Below are 20835 nucleotides of genomic sequence, written 5' to 3' on the forward strand. Positions count from 1 at the left end.
TCCCACTTATCTCATTACAAGACAAACCTGTGCTGTATGGTACCCTGCAGTCATGAAAATATAATTTCATAATATCACAAAGTTAACAGAATTATTGTTCATTAGCTGCAAGACATCTGAAAGAGAGAGCAGATTTTTGTGAGGCATCACAATACCTCCATTTTATTGTAATAATTCAAGCGAATTACATTGTTTTAATGTACAATGTACAACATACAAACAGACTGTGGAAAAGGTCCTTTGTAAAGAGAAATTCTTGAAAGAAAAGTGACCACATTTTCTCACTCACCCATTCTCAAATAAGTAAACAAGTGTATTAATAACATAAAAACAAAAAACAGGAAATTAAGGGTCTTATTTATTTTTTAAAATCAAGATATTGAAACCAAACATCATGTCCTTTTCAAGCAGCCCTACTGTATAAATGAGCGGATGAACGTTCCTCAACTCCACCAGTTTAAGAGCACGAATCTTCCAAGATCCTCTCTTTCCCCAAACCAGCTTCTAAGCATAGTTATTTAAAGCACTCATGGTGGTCAACAGTTCACCGGACATTTTTTTTTTTTAAACTTAATAAAGCTTTAGAGTGCTCACCAACCTGATGCAAAACAGAAAAAAAAAAAAAAAAAGAAAAATCATAAAAGGATCCAAACAGCTCCCATAAACTTGATTTATCTGCATATTATGAAAGCCTTGTGATAGGCTAGGGACAGTGGTTACGCTGCCAATCAGACATTGGCTAAAGTCACTTCAAACAGGAGGAGACAGGTTGAAAACATCAAGTGGGAGAAGACAGAGACGAACTGCTAAGCCACGCCTCCTTCCTCCCTGCCAACCGATTAAACCTCCTCCTCTTCCTCATCATCCTCCAAGTCACAGAAGTCAATGGACGGTCTGCTGTCCTCCGCCTCATCTTCATCAGATTCTGCATATGAACCTGTGAGTCCGAACATAAGAAACAAACAGAAACATTAAAAACCTGAAAGGGAGGAGGGACGGGGAAAAAAGCGACAGATGCAGAATTAAACGCAAACAAGCATTTTTAACACCAAGGCATTCAACAGCCAATTATGACTCACTATATGTTAGTGGAAAAAATAAATGTAGTAAAATGCCATGCAAACAAATCTTAACATTTGCTTACACTTTAAACTACATCCATATAAAATCAAGTATACAATTTTGCACAATTATTACCAGCACTAGAACAAACACTGGTTTTATAATCTATACTTACCAATGCATTTAAAGAAGTTATGTAAAGTTTTATATACATGAACTAACAAGATTTAGAGGTTTTATTGTGCAGTACCAAAATAAACAGAAGTCATAACGTACTTTCAAGATTGTCCATGTGTTCATGTAGAGTTCTCGCCAAGTTGAAAAACTGAGCGAGAGAGGGGAGAACGTTTTGGTTTTCAAATCACAACACTGGCTTACAATGAACACTTTTATATAGTGTGGAGCTGCTGACGCGTCACACGAGCCAAAGTACTGTACTGTACTCGGACATGAACTAACAGATAAGAAAATGAACAAAGTAATTCAGGAAAGATGTGGAAGGCTTACCCCAGCATCATTGACTGCACCCAGGACATCAGAAAACCTCTGCTCACACAGGTGCAGGAGCACCACCAGGTACAGCCCACAGCTGATGAACTCGTACTCTGACTGAGGAATACAACACACAAACAATTAAAAATATGAGTCATAACACACAGATGTGAACATTACTTGCTTAAAGTCTTTTAACTGTTCAAAATGTTCAGAGTCTGATCAATAGTGATGGGAATTTTTAGCAAATTCTAGTTGACACAGAACAAATTATGATGCAAACATGCTAGATGGACATGTTTGACCACTGTGCTCACATCTCACACCTTTAATAGCATCTCACACAACACTGTTTTAAAAGTACAAAGTTAAAAGTAAGAGAAAAAAAAAAAAAAAACCTTCATGTGTGAATGGTCCCTTAAAGGTCTGTTCACGCCAAGATGAGCGTTTGGTGTGAAAATTTGGTGCAATAAACATTTCTGTTAATATGTCTGTTGCACTGATGGCATGCAACTCTTCAGGGCTTTTCACACTGCGTTTAACCACAGGTTATCATCATCACTGAAACTCTGCCTTTAAAGGGACAGTTCACCCAAAAATGAAAATTGTCATTAATTACTCACCCTCATGTCATTTCAAACCCGTAAGACCTTCGTTCATCTTCGGTACACAAATTAAGATATTTTTGATGAAATCTGTTAGCTTTCTGGCCTCCGATAGACTGCAACACAACTACTACTTTTAAGGCCCAGAATGGTAGTAAAGACATGGTTAAAATAGTCCATGTGACTACAGTGGTTCAACCTTAATGTTACAAAGCAACGAGAATACTTTTTGTGCGCAAAAACAAAACAAAAATAATGACTTTATTCAACAATTTCTTCATAACATTAAGGTTGAACCACTGTAGTCACATGGACTATTTTAACCATGTCTTTAGTACCTTTCTGAACTTTGAATGTGGTAATTTTGTTGCTTTCAACAAAATTACCTCTCAGATTTTATCAAAAATATCTTAATTTGTGTTCTGAAGATGAATGAAGGTCTTACAGGTTTGGAACAACATGAGGGTGAGTAATTAATGACATTTCTGTTTTGGGTGAACTAACCCTTTAATGTTATGAAGCGATGTTTTTTGCGCACAAAAATATAAACAAAAATGAGTTTATTCAACAATTTCTTCTCTTCCCTGTCAGTCTCTTATACTGTTCATGTAGTGAAAGGGTTAGTTCACCCAAAAATGTAAATTCCGTCATTAATCACCCTTCCGGGTTCTACGTCAGAACGCTGGGTCATTACTGACCAGCTCCTGCGTCAACATCACACGCATGCGTTGTGCTGCTCACGTGATCAGTGTCAGCCAATAATGAGCCAGCGTTCTGACGTAGAACCCGAAAGCGCTGCACTGTGTTTACTACATGAACAGCGTAGGAGACTGACAGGGAAGAGAAGAAATTGTTGAAGTTGTTATTTTTGTTTGTTTTTTGCACATAAAAAGTATCATCATCGTGAGTAATTAATGACAGAATTTTAATTTTTGGGTGAACTAACCCTTTAACCCCCAGGTAAAGGAATGTTACCCACTTGTAATTTAGAAGTGGGTTAGCACTGCGTTTTAAGGGTTAGGACCACTTTTGTGGTGTTAAGCCCTCATTGCGGTGCCAATCATGTGCAGTGTGAAACAATGCTGTATTACTTAGAACGTTACAATTAGATGCCCACAACCAATCGCATGCCTCAGTCCTTGCGTGCAGAGTCACAGAAACACTGCATTGTATAAAGTGTTGTTTCAGCGTTTGATATGGATAAAGATTCAATGCGATGCAAAACACGTCAGTTGGAGTGAAGAGACCGTTTCATTCATACCTTTATAGTCTGAAAATTCCATTCACAAAAACACTAGATAGTACAGTCGGCAAAGTGTAATACGAGAACGCGCACTGCTAGAGCCTTTATGTAAACGGGTCGTGTGCAGCGTTAGTCCAATCAATGACACTGACACCGCAAATAAGCATGTTAACCCAGGGTTTAGAAATGTACAGTTGTGAAATGACAACGTATGAATACCCAGGACACATTGTTAACACCAGGAAAAGTATGAGCAGTGTCAAAACTCATCATATTCATGTTGGTGTGAACAGGCCTTAATTTCATGTAATAATTCTTGTTCATCAGAGTCATTAAAAATCATAACTTTGCAAATGCACTGGTAGATCACTCTTATATGCATGCATATCACATAAGTATGTTTCTTATAAGTAAGCTAAACAATGTGCTTGTATCTTGTTTTGATGCACTTACCCTTTCATGAGATCTATAGAGCTCATTGATGTCAAAGTTCTCAATGTTTAGGTGCAGTTTTTCCTTACAAAGTTCACAGGTAGTGATGGCCTCCAAGTTAGAACCTGTGTATCAAAGCAGATATATGGGCTGAATACCAATATTAAAAAAAAAAAAAAAAGAGCAGCCTCATTCCAATCTTATTAATAAACTCAATGAGTTTTTGAACCACATTTTATTTGTACATTTTCCAAAAGCAACATGGTAGAACCACAGAATTCTCTGAAGCAATCTACGCCTCCAAGTAAACACTTTACCATATTCATGCACAAAACATTCAGAACTGAACCACAGTATTTGTCTATAAGGGCTAGAAACCACCTCAATCTCAAATGTTCTTCAAAGGTTTGAAAATATGTGCAGTAAATAAGTATGAAAATGACAAGACAGGAAGAATCTCATTTGTGTATTTGATCAGTCTGCTTTCACACTGTGTTATGCATTAGTAGCCTTGCACAGCACAGGAAATGAACTCCAAATCCCCCTTGTCAGGCTGAATTTGAAAGCAGTTTCTTTCTCAATGCACATCAAACAAATGAAAATACACTATATAAACACCTAGTTTATTTCTGCCCTCAGGAAAAGACAACCATACCAGAGCTGATTTTGGAGCGGAGCCATTTCTTAATGCAGTCCTGGTGCACATACTGCAGGCTGCCGGTGCACTTGCAGGGCTCGATCAGAGGGTTGGAACTCGACTGCTCCCCCATCTGACAGATTCGGCACAGATCACCCTCCTCCTCATCAGAATCCTCCAAGAGAAGGCTAAAAAGTAAGAAGGGGGTGTGGTTACAATCAGCAAACTAAAACTTGTGCTAAAACTCCTGCTACACCAAGTGTGCCCAATTCTGCAGAGTTTAGATCCAAGCCAATCATATATGATTCAAAGATTAGTGTTGACATTGTATTATATTAGTTGGATTATATAGTATTTATGTACTATAAATTTAAATGCTATCAAATTTGGTAAAATCTACTAATTTTGTTAATGTTATCTAGCTGCCATTTGCAAGGAGGATTTGTGAGAGTGATGGAAGCATCAATGTCTATTAATGAGTTTATTTAGCTGTAGCTATAATTTATCACTTATTTACATTATATTTTATAGTATTTTCCTTTTTTTAAATTTAAAACTAAATGTACATTTTTTTTATTAAAGAAAAATGTGTGTTTAATGAAATATATATTTCTTTATGACCATAATAGTAAAATGTAAAGTGTATTATATTTATAGTGGGGCATGTAAAATGTTAACAGGGCAAGTTTAAATCTGACTGGACCAGCAGGGGGGAAAAAAGCCTTATTATTGAACCCTCTCTTTGAATCATTATGTTGATCTGTATATATTCAAAAAGACAAACACTAGAACATTTCATACCACTGTTTTTCAACTAACCCAATTTTTTGTTGTGAAAGATGCACTCAATAATGGTTTTGAAATTGAACAGCATTTTTGAAAAATGTTAAAAAGTACGTACGCATGTACAGAAATCTAAAGTTGCGTCCCATTTCACGTACTTATGCACTATTCTATGGCGTTTAAGTATAAATAGTGAGAGTAGTGCAGGGGGGGTTGTGGAAATCAGACTCGAATGTTGAATGACAAAAACTTTCAAAATTCATACACTACATGGATGAGTACATAGTGCATAAGTACATTAGGGTACAAGTGCAGAGTGTATAAGTGCATCATTTGGGACGCAACCACAATTGCCATGTCAGCCATCTTGAATTACTGAGTGAAACTACCGTACAGGCCGTTCAGTTAAGGCCGTTCACACAAAGAATGATAACCATAACAGCGTCCACACCAGTGCACAATATCATTGTCTATCATAAGCGTGCGCTGCAGGCCACTTTAAATGCTCAAGCTCTTTAGAGCGGAATGGATTCTGATTGGCTGTCATTGTTTTAATCAATTATCAGCTGGAAAATATCATTCTGAAAGCAATTCCAACGATACAGTTCCTGTGTGCCGTTCTCGTTATAGTTGTGGTGTGAACTCTGCTATACTTCTATATTTAGAATGATTTTTAGAACTACATCTTTATCATTATTGTCCTTGGTGTGAACGGGTCTTTAATGCGCGTTCAGATTTCCCATTGTTCTGCGAATTTCCTTGGATAATATTCAGTTATTTCAATAATAATCTACGCGATCTGGGTAGGGTGAAAGATTTCCCCGTGTTGACCAACAGAAAGCTGCTTGGTTTGAAAGTGACTTCTGTGGGAAGCATACGTCACTACACTATTGACAATGGTCTTTTTTTTTTTTTTCCCCCCATACAAAATTTCGCTAATATGACCGCACATTTACAGTAATGTTTTTTAAAACGCACGCACACAAACGGAACATTCTACACAATAACTAGACATCGTCAAAATTGCCCTCTGACCTCTCCTGAATCTTTCGCAGTCTCTCTGGGTCTCTGGAGGGGGCGGGCTTGTCTTTTGCCTGCTCCTCAGTTTGACTCCTCCTCTCTGCTCCTACCCCCACACCAATTATTACATTCTCAGGCATACGGAAGAGCGGGCTGGTCATCACCCTGCCAATGCCATGGCTCCGTCCTGCCAGACGGGCTCCGTCCTGCAACAGCGATGCAGAGAGACCTGAGGCTCCAGCAGAGGGTGCAGCTGTAGCGCCCTCTGAGGACTCATCTTCATCATCGTCATCATCTTCACAATGCGTGCCCTGGTCAGGCGTTTTGCGGCCATCTCGGTCAGGGAATTGGGGTGAACGATGAGGGCCCATGCGGGCGCTTTCATCACGCCCTTCCCTCCTGCGACGAGAGAACAGTGGGGTACAGCGGTTCCAGTTCAGCCAGGACAGGCCCGCTTGAGGCCTGAGCGATTCCTGTTCCGGCTCTACATCAGCGCTCTCCTGGACGGGAGCGAGAGATGGTCCGCGTCGGCGCAAGAATGAAAATGCCTGAACGGGATCCGAATTCCTCAGCTCTGCTTCCAAATTTTCTCTACTGACCGGAGGAGGGGCTTCAGAGGGCAGGGCTTCATCTGGGCTCGAGTCAAATGACCTTGAATCAGAGGCAGAGCTGGCAGTGGAGTTTGACTCCTGACTGGAACGTCGGGAGAAAAGTCGAGATAGCAGGCGCCTGGTTGTTCGCCTGCCATCTGAGTCGCCGCCATTCTGAGCAGGAAGTGGAGTGGGGGCGGGGCTAGATGAAGGTGGGCTGGAGCTACAGCCATTAAGGGGTGTGTAAGGGGTGGAGCTCCAGGATGAGAGGTGGGATGGGTCCGACACAGAGGTGGAGGTTCTGGTGGAGCTAGAGCTGGAGCGTGGTGTATCGCGAGAGAACGGACCAGACTGGTAATATGTGGTCGGCCTGTGGGAGCTGCGCTCCAGCGGAGAGGGGAGGTACTCGGTTGAGATACGGCGACTAGATGAACTGTTCTCTCTGTGGGATGAGTACTGGCTCTCTTTGGGTCGAGCACCTTGTGCATAGGTGGATGTAACACGCTCTGAACGGTCTAAAGCACAAAAAGAAATGTACAGTTATCATAATGGGCTACAAACGTATGCATTATACTGAAGAGGGCGTAAGATGTTTGACGAAATGGCAAGATATTCGAGATATCAAAAATACAAAATCTGCAAAAAATATTTGCAAATAAAGCTGCGTTTCAGTCCCATGTGTTCAAAAAAAAAAAAATATATATAGTAATACGGTCACTTGTGGTGCAAACTGGGGCAAAACAGAAATGGTCAGATGACCAGAGCAACATATGAGATGCTTCTAATCTATATTGGTCCGATGATATTCTTGTCTGAGCAAGAGTCATTTTTTTCAGGGTTTTTTTTTTTTGTCTACTCACTGAATATAAAATAAAATAAAAACGTTATAATAAAAGCTAAAACAAGCATTTTGAAAACCTCAAATGCAGATAAAATTTTCATCCAGCTTTTTTAGGCAATATCCCAAAACGTGTATAAAAATAGATGAATTTAACTCATTTGACTGAGTTTTCATCCATCCAATTATGCCTAGAACCAATTAGAGAAAGAAACAACCATAGAAAAAGAAGTGGACTGGAGTGGTAGTGGATGAATGTATCTGTATAAAATGTAAGTAAGTATGTGTGTGCACATACACAGTGAAGATGTCAGTCCACTAGGCCGGTAACTAGACTCCCCCAGTGAGGTCAGTCCTGAATCCCCCCTCTTCTCCAAATCCCTGCGGGCCCAAGGACCCTCTGATGGAGTGGACGAGGATGATGATGAGGAGGATGATCTAGACAAAGGACTAATGGTGGTTTTCCATGAAGAATCTAAACATAAGATCAATGTGTTAATCCACCATATATCTATACATTGAAAAGATGCTTAAAATTAACTAGTTACAGTATTTGGACACTTAAGCCACTTGTTTGCAAATACTTTTTACTGTCACATACTTCCTAAAGTAGAGTAAGAGTTGGCAGGTTTAGATGTGGATGGGGATCTGGAATATCCTGCTCTATTTGTGTAAGAAAGTTTTGCTCTTTTAGACTCGCTGTCTTGGGATGTGCCAAGAAGTCCACAGTAGGTTCCCAGTCTTCTCTCAGAGTCTGTCTGAAATGCAAATGCACAAACACAGGCAGTCAGATGTCGTACATATCAGGGTTTTTTGCTAAACGGCTTCTGAGATTCTTGGGCTACGTTCAGGTTGCAAAAGAGCCAAATTCTGCTTAAATCAGATTTTTTTGGTAAAGTTGTTTACATACAGAAATGTAATGCTTCATGACTCGTTCATTATAACAGCAACAAATTTCATATTTAAATGCACATATTTTGGCACTTTATAAAACTAAAAGAACTTCAGACATCCAGTCTTGTAGATATGCACAAGCATTAGACACTTTCTCATGGTTCAAAACACCACAACCATTAAAATGAGGGAGGGAGACGAAAAGTAATAATAATCCTTATAATAAACAGTTTTTATAGAATTTAGTTAATTGGTTTATTAATAATAAATTGCTGTTATTATTTAAAAAAAAAAAAAAAAAAAAAAAAAAACACAATTTTTTTTTTTTTTACAATATTAATATACACACAATATTTACAAGTCTGCCTCTTTCCCCACTGGTGGATTCTGTCCATGATCGATCACAGGAAGATGATGTAGAGGAAGAAGAGGAAAGGGAGATAGGAGTAGAGAGCTTCCAGTTGGAGTGACGGCTTTCAGTTGAACTGTAACCTCTTGGTGAGCTCAGCAAACGGGAACTCTGGAACACACAACACGTGGACGTCAGAACGTAAATGTGACAGGAAGAGACTAAACAATTATTGACTCATTCAACGACTGTTTATTCTACATCAGAATGGGCCAAGATTCAGACTAAATCAGCCAACCACAAAACCTCTGCACATAGTTTCCTTCCTAAAAGCATATGGGTGGTTTGCTGCTTTGTTATGATGAGAAATCCCCTGTGGCAAACTATATATGGATGAGCTGATGGTGGCCAACATTGTTTAATGTCCACTTCAACACTGGCTAATGCAGTGATGTAGCCAAATTCTCAGATGTGATCTTCAAAAAACACTCTGGAGAGTCAAAAACATCTCTGGGAGCTTCAGTAACTTTATCTAGCGAGACAGACCTTGACAGGTTGACGAGATGCACCAGGGCCAGGAATCTAGTGTGCACTATAAAAAGCCCAGTGAACCAAGGAAGTGTAACACGAAGATCTTTCCACAGCCCCAGCAGCATGAGGAAAATGAGATGCTAATAAAGCGAGCACACCGATCTCCATAGTGCCTCTCTCATGCTTCTAGAACCTTCATGAAGGTTTACTGACTGAACGAGTGGAGAAAACAAATCAACTTACACAGTGAAGAGAAAGTAAGAGACAGTGAGAGGAAGAGTCACAGTCCCTTTGCTTAATATTTTGCTATATATATTGTGTGAAGCAATTAATTACCCAATTTTCATAAACACTACAATTAACAGTAGCTGACACTCTGAAATGTATCACAACAGCAGTTTAGCATACAATTCTGAACATTTCTGGAACAAATGTATCCATTTAAAAGTATTAGATGTCTAACTTTTTAAAAATTTATTTGTATATGTCTAGTTATGTTAAGGCTTACATCCCCTGAAACTCTGAATGTATGGAAATTTGAGACCATTTTTCTAAGCGTAGCAAAAATGCAACGCTGGGCATTAAGGGTCAAACTTTTTTCTACTGTTCTCACACAATGGATCTTAACCAATAAATGGTACACAATTTTTTTTTTTTTTTTTTTTATTAAACTAAAATCATTTTATTAAACTACATCATATTTGTAATTCAAAATGTGTGTGATATGAATATTGCGGTATTTAAAAGCTCAAACAGTGAAATTGAACTTTTCATGACTATCTTTACTGGTTGAAATATCTAATTTTTCAAATATTTTTGTGCGACAAACTAAGTTGTTAATATAAAATGTTGACATACTATACCAAACTAATGTGGTGAAATTTTGCAACCCTACTTGCCCCTACTTGTGTTGAATTTTGCAGCATTTTTCCAAATTATATGTACATTTTGCATAAACATTTTTATAAAAGAACTAAACTTACAAAAGATATTTAGGAGTAATAAAAAAAAAAAAAAAAAAAAAAAAAAAACATAACATTGTTCAGATCACTGAGGGATAATCAACATATGGAACATAATATTGCCCGCAAAGACTTTCATTCAATCTAAAAGGAAGAGTCAAAGTTATTACAGATGCTGTCAACAGAACTACAAAACCTGTATTGAACCTGAAACACACCTTTAACTACACTGCGTGATGCAGGAATAAAATATGGATTTGTGGGTGACTGGATCAGCAGGAGGGGCTGATGAATCAGAGGTGACGTTAGAGATCTAGAGAAAGAGACTTAAGCTACACTACCTGTGGGAGTGAACATAAACATTATGGAAATGAATGTGTCACTGTAATACCTGATAGTCTGAGTCTAGCTTGACAGAAGTGTCCCTGCTATAGCGATCTCTTCCCAAGACGCTCCCTCTGCCATAGAGCCGACTCGCACTGAGCGCCGAAGATGAGGAAGACAGGGAGGAGGGCGATGACAGCGAGGAAGAGCTGGAGACAGCAAACGGAAACCGACGAGACTTCGAATCCATCTCTGAACTGTACCCTGAGAGACAGAGAGAGACACACAACGTTATAGCCGCATACCCATGACAGCAGTCACCGCTAAATTCCATTTAAAAACAGGATTGGTAATGAGATGTTCCAGGCATGTCTTTTGTCATGTACTTCCTTTACCTGTCAAGCATTACAAGTTGCCTCCAGCAGTATGACGGTTTTAGAGGAATAGCTCACCCAAAAATGAAAAGAAAATCTGTCATGTACTCAACATGGTAAAGCTCTAAACTTGTATGACTTACTTTCTTGACTGCTTCAGACTCAATTACATGGTAATGGACAATAAGCAAATTGGCACAGTGTGATGCTCCAAGACCCATTAGACTTAGTTCATCTTCGGAAGACAAAGATATTTTTTAAAAGGGATGCACCGATAGGAGTTTTTTTTTGGCCAATACGATACCAATTTTAACAAACTATTGGCCAATTCTGATACCGACATGTCATTTGCTCTCCTATTTGAACTTCTGTCATTAAAATAGATTACCGTTTCGATCAGGTTTTAAATTAGCTAAGTGAAAAAAACACATGCATTAAAGGGTCAGTTCAACCAAAAATGAAAATTCTGTAATTATTTTCTCACCCGTGTTGTTCCAAACCCTAAGACCTTCGTTCATCTTCAGAACACAAATGAAGATTTTTTTTTTAATAAAATCTGAGCCAGTCTGTACTCTCTATTAACAGCTACACAACTACCACTTTGATGCTTCAAAAAGTTCATAAAGAGATCGTACAACTAATCCATATGAATTGAGTGGTTTAGTCCAAATTTTCTGAAGAGACACAATAGCTTTGATCAGCGAACATAAACAGAAGCTCAACCGAACCTGCTTGACATGCGAGAACAAACTGCGTAACACACGAGAATGAACCTCATTGGTTCTCGCACATCAAGCAAGCATGAGCTTCCGTTTATCATAACTGATGTGTACATTGATGAATGTTTATATGTGAATAAAAGCCTAAATTAAATCTGTTCATCATATAAAGCGATCGTGTCTCTTCAGGACTTTGGACTAAAACGCTTTATTTGGATTAGTTTTACGATCTCTTTATGAACTTTTTGAAGCTTCAAAGTGGTAGTTGAGTAGCTGTCAATGGAGGGACAAAAATCTCTGATTTTATTAAAAATATTTTCTTTTGTGTTCCAAAGATGAACGAAAGTCTTATTTGGAACGACATGAGAGTGAGTTAAGGAAAGGATGACAATTTTCATTTTTGGGTGAACTAAACCTTTAAGGTATACTAGCAGGTTTCTTGCTGCATCATGAAAAAAATTCTATTGAACATGGATTGGATCCATTTAACGTTCAACAGGCCAACATAAATACAGAACAAAGATACATATGAAATGAACAGTGCTTTTCAGCTAGGTCTAACGGTTTTCGGGTAAAGCAATAAAAGATATATATAGAGATAGATATAGGTTGTTTGAGTAGCATTAAAAAAAAAAAAAAAAAAAAGACAGCAGCGCAGCAGGAATATTATGCTGCTGTCACTTTAAGAGCTGCATGGATCCAATATATTGATGCACAAGAGGTTTATTTCTAAACTATTTATGTTCATTTAAGACCAGTGTTGCCAAGTTTGCCTGCAGAATTGGGCTACTTTTACACTGTTTACACAAACCTGGCAACCCCGTTTAAGACATAACCAACTATGTTTACAAGTATACTTGCCAATATGGGCATTTTAATATAGTTTTGTGCAAATTAGTAGCAGCAAAGAGAACTTCATTCAGTATTTCCGGGAGAGCTTTGTGTGCGCACACAAAGCTTTTCACACAGCGAGTAGAATTATGTTCGCTTTCACATCTTGTACTTGAATATTTAAATTCGCAAGGCTTAAAAGGATAAACTTTCATGAAGATGCAGCACTGGCCTGGTCAGGGCAGTGACAGTTCAGTCAACTGTCCCAAGTGTTGTTCACGCTGTCCTTATTGTTGAGCCCTGCTGTATTTTGTACAGATTTCATCTTGTTTTGGCAAGTATTTAATTATTTTACCCAGAAAAAAAATGTTGGATTATGCAACAGACATTATACAACTCCGTGCCTTCACGCAGTTATTTTTAATACTCTCTCATCACTCCCCACCCCCCCAATCCCATCCCATCAAATCCATTCATTGAAAGTCCACACAAGCAAATTTTGCATGTTTTAAACGGTAAAAAAAAAAAAAAAAAAATTATATATATATTATATATGTATATAGCAAAAGTAATCCATATACAGAGCTGTATAATCCAGGTTTTCTGAAGGGGCACGATCACTTTATATAATAAACAGATTTTAACTGCATATACAGATAGATCAACGCACATGCATAGAGCACATCAAAAATGGAAAATGTGAGCTCAAACACGTTTGACGCGTGAGAACCATTGAGGTTTGTTTGCAAGAGTCAAGTACTGTTGAGCTTCTGTTTACCATATTTGATGTCCTCTACATAGATGCAACGATCAAAGAGCCTAAATTTAATCTGTACATCATATAAATCAATCATGATGTGTCCTTTAAAAGAATTAGATAAAACCAATTTATTTATAAACGGAATGGAATATTTCCATGATGTCTTTTTAAAGCATGCAAATTCTGGTTATAGATTTTTTTTTTTTTTTTTTAAATATCTTTGTGTTCTGAAGATCAACAAAAGTCTTATAGTTTTGGAACGACATGAGGGTGAGTCAATGACAATTTTAATTTTTAATTGAAGAAAGAAAAAAAAAGAAGTTTATCCTTCCATGTGTCGTCAGTCACATGGGTTTAGAACAACATGAGGGGGAATAAATTTAGTACTTGAGGGATTATTTCATTCTAAAGTCATGAAGTATGAGTGAAAACAGCAAAAATGTGAACCTGATGAATGTTTTTACTGCCATCAAGTGTATAGGAGCTGAACTGTACAAAAACACACTGGTAATAATCAGTTTACTGGCTCAGAGCGCAATCACACATACCTGACATTACCAATAATCAATAAGCCTGGGGACAAAAGCCACTGGCACTTTTGTCTTCCTTAAATACACAGCTAGTCTGGTAGACATGGTCCATACATTTTATATCATAACCCACTTTTCCCCCCTCTGTAAACCTCCATATACATCTTCCTACTGCACCCTTCATCTATAAATACCCCCCTCTCTACTGTAGAGTATCAAAATAGCACCTTCCTGCAATGAAAGCTCTCTGCTGTATGTCAAGCTTTTTCCAAATCACATTTGCCAAGTGAGAACACAGCTAAACTTAACCTGAAGGCAAGGCACGAAAGCACTGCTTCAGTCAGGTGTCAGGCAGAAAAAGAGCAAGTGAGACAGGGAATGTTGCAGGCCGAAGCCTGTGCTTGAAATGTATACTGATTTAGATCCAGAATGTTGTTGAGAACATATACAGTGGGCCTCAAAGTATCTGGACACTTATTGTACCAAGCCATTCAGTTTGATGGGATGCATTTATTGCATCATTTAAAACTTTCCTCTAAATGTCTGTGCTGCTCTCTTGCAACAAAAGGATCTGCACTATATTCCAAGTATTCTAAAGAAATATGACAGCTTAGTTCAAGAAACAGACTGAAATTTACTGTGGTCTTTATTTACTTTAATTGTGCAGAAATGAGAAGTTCAGACAGTCTGGTTAACTTCTTTTGTGTTTGAACTAAAAATGACTAACTTTTTTTAACATTTACTTTTGGGGTACATTTTCATAGATCGTTGCAACTTCACATTCACAAAAGCCATCTTAGTGCTAAAAGTGAATAAAAAGAACAAGAAAAACATTAACATGAGGGCGTGTATGTAACAGAAGGCACGACAAAAGTTAAACACCCGTGTGAAACCCTGTGGCTTTGTTTGCTGATTATGCAACCGGTGCAGGAACATTTTGTTAAACTAAACCCAGGCTTGTACACTCAACAAAATCACACTAGACAGTACACATAATAAAAAAGGAGACATTTAAGTTACAGCCTACATGCATTTCTTTCTCTCTCTCGCTCTTTTTGAGATTTCTACATGTAGTTTAGTATCACATATGTGCTTTTTCCTGTTTTTATGGGTGTGCATCAGTTTGTACTATTTTAAGTGTCAACTGACTCAATTTGACTCATAAATGATATTTTAGATCAAAATGGTGGTTTATAACATTGACCTCTCAAAATGTCTTTCTGGCCTCGAAGTCCAATTTGGTGCTCTTGTCTGAACATGACAGGACAAACAACATGATTATGATTGTAAACCACAGCTGATGCATATCAAACTGTTGAGATGTCAGTGATTTGCATTAGCTCAGCACAGCTCTCGGGTTACAAGCACAAAAAACAAATGGCTTACAGAGGAGGTAAACACGGAGTATTTATCCTGTACAAAAGCTTTTGCTCAAATAAATCAGACTGATTTAACCCAACGCGTTTAAAAAAGGACATGTTCGTGACATGCACCGCTGACCCGTTAAACTAGACGCTCTAGGTTGCATGTGATCCCAGGAGTCAGTCGCATTAATAAACCAGCACTCTGCCAGATGTCTAGGCCTTGTTTTTGTTTGCCAGGACACTTCAAAAATACAAGAAGAATAAAGCTCGTTGCGTAAACAAATACAAGTAATCCGTAAGCGTTTATATTACCACTTACCAAACGCGACCCGTTAAAGCGCACCAAATCTCATCGTGTTAAAAATGCTCCGATTGGCATCACTTCCGTGTGAACTCACCTCTGATTTTCCGTCTCTCTGCCTTTAATATTAATGGCGTCCGTGTGTTGATATAGGGAGGGTCACGTGGTTTAAAGTGTAAGCGGACACCCGCAGGAAACGCGTAACGTCGCTCACAGAGGCTGATTGTCAGCCGCTTTAGCCAGTGAATGGCAGCGTAGCGAAATAAGCCCCGCCCTCTTTCCCCTTTCACAAACTATAATGACGCGTTTTAACGGTCATTAACAATTTTTTACATTTTAATTTTTTAAAATTATGTACATTTATGACATTATACCTAGTATTATACTACCTATGTATCAAATTACAAAATACTAGTTAACGCTGCTGTGAGAGTGTGACGGTAAAATTGACATCTTTTTCTCTTCTGACTGCCCTCATCAAATCTCTCTCTCTTTTTCTCCCTCCCTCTTGTTGTTGAAAACACTATTGTGGAGTTTTCTTTTGCTATTTGAGCAAATGGGAACACAAATAAAGATATATTTAATGTACTCCTTCATTCACATGTGATATATAAAATTAACTATTATATCTATTTAAACTTATATTAAAACTAATTACATATAATTTTGGTAACACTGAATGTATATAAAAGTAAATTTTCTAATAGAAAACACAACCTAAGGTCCTACTGAGTGAAACCAGGCTGTACATTAACAGCAGGCCTATGTACAGACTCATTGAATAAAAAAACATCAATATTAATATTAGGCCTAATTAAATATTTGTGATTATTTCAATGATTATTTTTATACTTTATTCAGAGTTTTGTCTACTTGTGTATATCCTCTTGGGATTTTGTATTTTTTCCTGTCAGTTTTGTATAATGTAGTTCAATGAATAATTTAAAAAAGTTATGTTGTAAAACTTAAAACTGCAGGTGGCATACAAAGCCAGTAATGTGAAAAAAATTCTGGTAAATACTGGTATTTTGTCAAGTGTCATTCAGTGTAAAGAAAAGTAACATATCAATCCAGTATATGAAACACTAAAATGAACAAAAGGGCATTTGTAAAAGATTTATTGTGGTTTTTATGTGCGGCTGTTTGTTTCCCTGTCCAGTAGAGGGCGGTATAATGCATCTGATACAGTAATGACTGCACTCTTTCACTTGTGTTTGCTCAAAGCTTTAATTGTGGTAATTAAAAATATAGCGAAGTGTGATAATAAGACAATAATGAACAATGCACACAAAAATGTTTGCAAGTTACAACGTCTTAAAATACACTAGATGTATTCAAATATTTGATTAACTGAGGCAAACAATTTGTCATCATGCACGCAAGCTTAGAAAGAAAAAAATCAATTTCTTAGTCTAGGAAGACTGATAGCTGATACCAAATGCATTTTCAATTGCATACATTTTTTGATTGAACAGCTAAATTAATTAAACAGCAGGCTTTTGCCTTTATTTCTTGAGAATATTAAATTAATTCTTTATAATTGGGTCATTGATCATGGCTAGAGATAAGTTACTTAAGAACTACTTTATTTAATAACTGGTTTACTTTACAGAAGTCCACCACTGCCTGCTTAAATCTGTTTTTAAAGAGTAGGATGAGCTTTGAAATCTTTAAAACAAATGTTCTACATCACTGCCACATTGCCCCGATGTGCACATATGGAAGAACATTTTATTAGGAGGCAGATTTTAACCCTGAGTAGCGGAGGAAGAGCTCTCTTTCACTCTTAATCCTTACATGGTGACAAAGGCCCTATAATGAAGAGGTCACCGCCAGAACAAAGAGGGAACACAAGCACCACCCCCACCAGTGTTTGCCTTGTCCGTCTGCTGTCATGTTCGGCCTCCCACTAGTGGATGACTGGATTAAAGAAGGTTTCTGAGGTTTATGTTCGCAAAAGAGGAAGGAAGCGCTGAACAAGAGTGCCCAGCACCGAAATCTCACATCTCATTGTAAGAATAAGGACATGAGCTTGAGTTTTGCGACTTTAAATGTGAGTACAAAAGTTGAAAGAGGCTGATTCAGAGAGCGTCAAGCTTCTGTATTAGGAAACAGTCAGTCACCAAATAAAACGTTCACAGCTGAGTTTCTGTTTCACAGATAGAGCAGGGATCGAGGGTAGAAGTCAGCAGCTTCAGACATTGGCTGAAAGAATGTCTGGCCTCCTTCTCCACAGATGTGTAATCACAAAGGAATGCCTGCAGACCGCTCTGCTTTTCCACCGTCCGCTCGTTCTCCAGTCGCTTTCCCACGCCTGCCCCTGGTCTCCAGCCTCCTGCTTTTTTCCTGGCCGAGGTTCACAGCGCATGAACGCACCTCAGAGGGTCACGCTTTCACAAAGGACACAATGCCACTTCAGTCAGCAAAGCAGCGCACAGACCCCAAAATAGAAGCGAATAAGTTTGTCTGCCCTCCCATTCATGTGACTGTCGTTACTCACATCTCACACGCACTTCCCCAACATCTGACAAGAGAGTTGCTCTCTTCTTCTGAGCATCTGTTTGGTGAATTTTCCATCTGAAATGAAATTAGCACGAGCTTTCAGCCACTTTTGTTTGCTCTACGTGATTGCGATTGTGGTAATCAAGAAGTGTCGCAATCCAAAACGAGCAAAAACACATGGTGTAGTTTACTTTCGTTTTGAAGATCACGGACGCTAATCCCGTACAAGAGCATAATGTGGTGTATTCGAGCTAATTTTGTCTTGATTAATGTAATATTGCTGTGCAAACATTGCTGCTTTTCCTTCTCTCTCTCTCTCTCTCTCTCTCTCTCTCTCTCTCTCGAGTGCCTGGGAAAGTATAGAGAGCTGACGGGGAAAAAACTACCTGTTAGTTGTTTACTATTTTCCAGTCCTCCAGGTGTACAGTGACTGCTGTGATTACCCGAGCTCCACCCAAAACCACCCTGCTGAGTGGAGATGGATGGCTCATGGGGGATAAAAACACACTCGAACACACACTCTCGCATGCTGCTGTGGTGTTGAGACATGGCTATTATCACGGTGTTGCTGATGGCCTAGTTTTGATCATACAAAAAGGAGGTTCCTCCGAATGTCTGACCCCGCTCAGCGCCTAGAGCACAGGCAGCGCTGAGGCGAAATGACTAATTAAAGCAGACGTTGTTTTTGCATAAATCAAGGTTTGATGCGGACTGACAGTTGGCGTGAACATTTAAATAGATTTCCTGAGAAGGGAAAGGGAGAACAAATGCGAGCGTTCAGTTGGCATTATGCAATTTAACGTTAGCAGACAGGAAAGGGGAGGTCCGCAGGAAGGTGTTTTGAAATGAGATCATTAAAAAGAAGTTAAAAGTGAATAAGACTAAGGAATGCTTATAGCTTTGTCTCTGCATCTTCAGATGTCTGTCTTTGAAAGCGCACAACAAAAGCCAAGCTATCCTTTTTCAGGTGGAGAACATCCTTGTGTGGTTAACCTGGGCTTTACCTGATCTATCGTTGCTCTTTTGCACATTCTGAATTGATTCAATAACATGCCTGTTTTCAATGCCCTTGGCACCGATGCTAGTGGCCATAAATAGCTTCCATATGACATTCGTAACAGCGCATATATATGCGCGATAAAGCGGCACGCTAGCATCGTTCCATTGTTCCAGTTGAGCAGAATGTAATTGAGAACAGCACGTCAAGGCCAGGGAGAATCATTTATGCACACTCCTTTAATTTCAGAATCATTCTTACAACTGTTGTTTAAGGCGTCATTTTTTAAAGGGAATTTATGTTAAATATTTCCATTAGCGCTTTGCACTGTAGGCAGTATGATAATTTAAATAGTCACCCAAAAGGGTTATTAAATAATATTATCTTTACAAATGGAAGCAGGCACAGCCGCTGAAAGCTAATCTCGGGAAATTGATCAGCCGCACGGGCTGGCCTCTGTTTTTCCTTCCTTCCATCCATGAAAATGTACCTCTGTCTTTTTTTTTTTCCACAGGATGGATGTTGCAGGGTTGCTTGACAGATCCTATTTTACTGATCTTGGTGAACGCTCAATCTATTTTCCTCCCCCCCTTTATTAATCCTCCTAATGTTTTCTCTCCTCCTCCGGCGGCTGATGCACTCTTTGATATATCATTGCTGAAGGGAGCGAGGGAAAATGTCAATTACGACTGTTAAATGTGAACATTTAACTACTGTACGGATGTTAGAACCACTGCTGTAGTTTTATAAGAGGGCTGGTGTGTTGTAGAGAACGAATCGTATTATCAGTTTATCGGTCAGGTTAAGATGAACTCTGCTACCACTTAAGGGAGCTACTCTCAAATAAAATCTAAAAATGTCCTCCCTCCAAACCATGATGTATTTTGTCTCTTAAATGGAGGAATTAAAAACTTCATTCTCCTGTGAGATCTGCAGCCTGACTCGTTCTGACCGTTAGGAATGACTGCATCTCTATGAGAAGATACTCCATTTTAAAGCCATGATTAGATTCGTTTTTCCCCCTCACATTAATGACCCCTTCCTGGAAACGAGTGTGTGTGCGGGCGAGAGAGAAAACGAGCGAGCAAGAGAACAAGGGCTGATGTCAGTGGTCTGTCACACCTCATGTGGTTATCCCCCGTGGGTCTGCCACTCCATCACTTCCTATCTGTTTACCTCATCGCCGCCATATTAACAAGACTTTCTCCACATAGAGATGATGCACCTACAGTAAAGAGAAGAAAAAATTAGGTAAGCATCTGTTCTCATGCCTTTGCAGAAACATTACATCCATAGGTCAAAGGTCAGCTTATGTGCAGCCATTATGATAATGATCGCTATACACACTGACCAGGGCGCAAAATTAATTTATTGCCATATGAGAAAATATTCTTGGCTGACCTTGAAACTGTATTTTGCATACTTTTTATTTTAAAAATGAATTTGCTTGCTTTTTTCTTATACAACACAGGCTATTGTGTTGCAGCTGTCAACTGCACCTGTCACAAAACTGATTTTCTTATCATATGTATTGTTTTGGTGGATTAATGCAAGGAATATTTCACATGTAAACCAAAGTACCAAAGTAAAGACTCGCATTATGAGAGTTATTTTCTTTAGTAGACAGTTTGTATGCATTTGATTTGAATCACTTACATCAGCAAGGTCAGACTATCATTCATATCAGTCAAATAT

At 38.6% G+C, this 20835-nt stretch overlaps 1 protein-coding gene across 7 annotated transcripts; it reads right to left on the minus strand.

Moving 5' to 3' along the window:
* Positions 1–131: 131 nt before the first annotated feature.
* Positions 132–20365, minus strand: marchf7 (membrane-associated ring finger (C3HC4) 7). 7 transcript variants are annotated; one of them, XM_051897657.1, is made up of 11 exons: positions 15660–15771; positions 10830–11026; positions 8955–9116; positions 8304–8460; positions 8001–8177; positions 6290–7379; positions 4490–4659; positions 3856–3959; positions 1570–1671; positions 1339–1387; positions 132–937 (listed from the first exon to the last, which is right to left on the minus strand). In XM_051897657.1, exons 2-11 carry the CDS (start codon positions 11010–11012, stop codon positions 840–842), a joined length of 2292 nt encoding a protein of 763 aa, XP_051753617.1. In that variant the 5' UTR covers positions 11013–11026; positions 15660–15771; the 3' UTR covers positions 132–839. The 7 variants fall into 7 exon arrangements, with proteins under 7 accessions (XP_051753617.1, XP_051753616.1, XP_051753613.1 ...); XM_051897656.1 differs by having other exon boundaries at positions 8946–9116; XM_051897653.1 differs by lacking the exons at positions 1339–1387; positions 15660–15771 and adding an exon at positions 20263–20365 and having other exon boundaries at positions 8946–9116.
* Positions 20366–20835: the final 470 nt, after the last annotated feature.

The sequence above is a fragment of the Ctenopharyngodon idella genome, chromosome 6, assembly GCF_019924925.1.
Source record: "Ctenopharyngodon idella isolate HZGC_01 chromosome 6, HZGC01, whole genome shotgun sequence".
Lineage (NCBI taxonomy): Eukaryota > Metazoa > Chordata > Actinopteri > Cypriniformes > Xenocyprididae > Ctenopharyngodon > Ctenopharyngodon idella.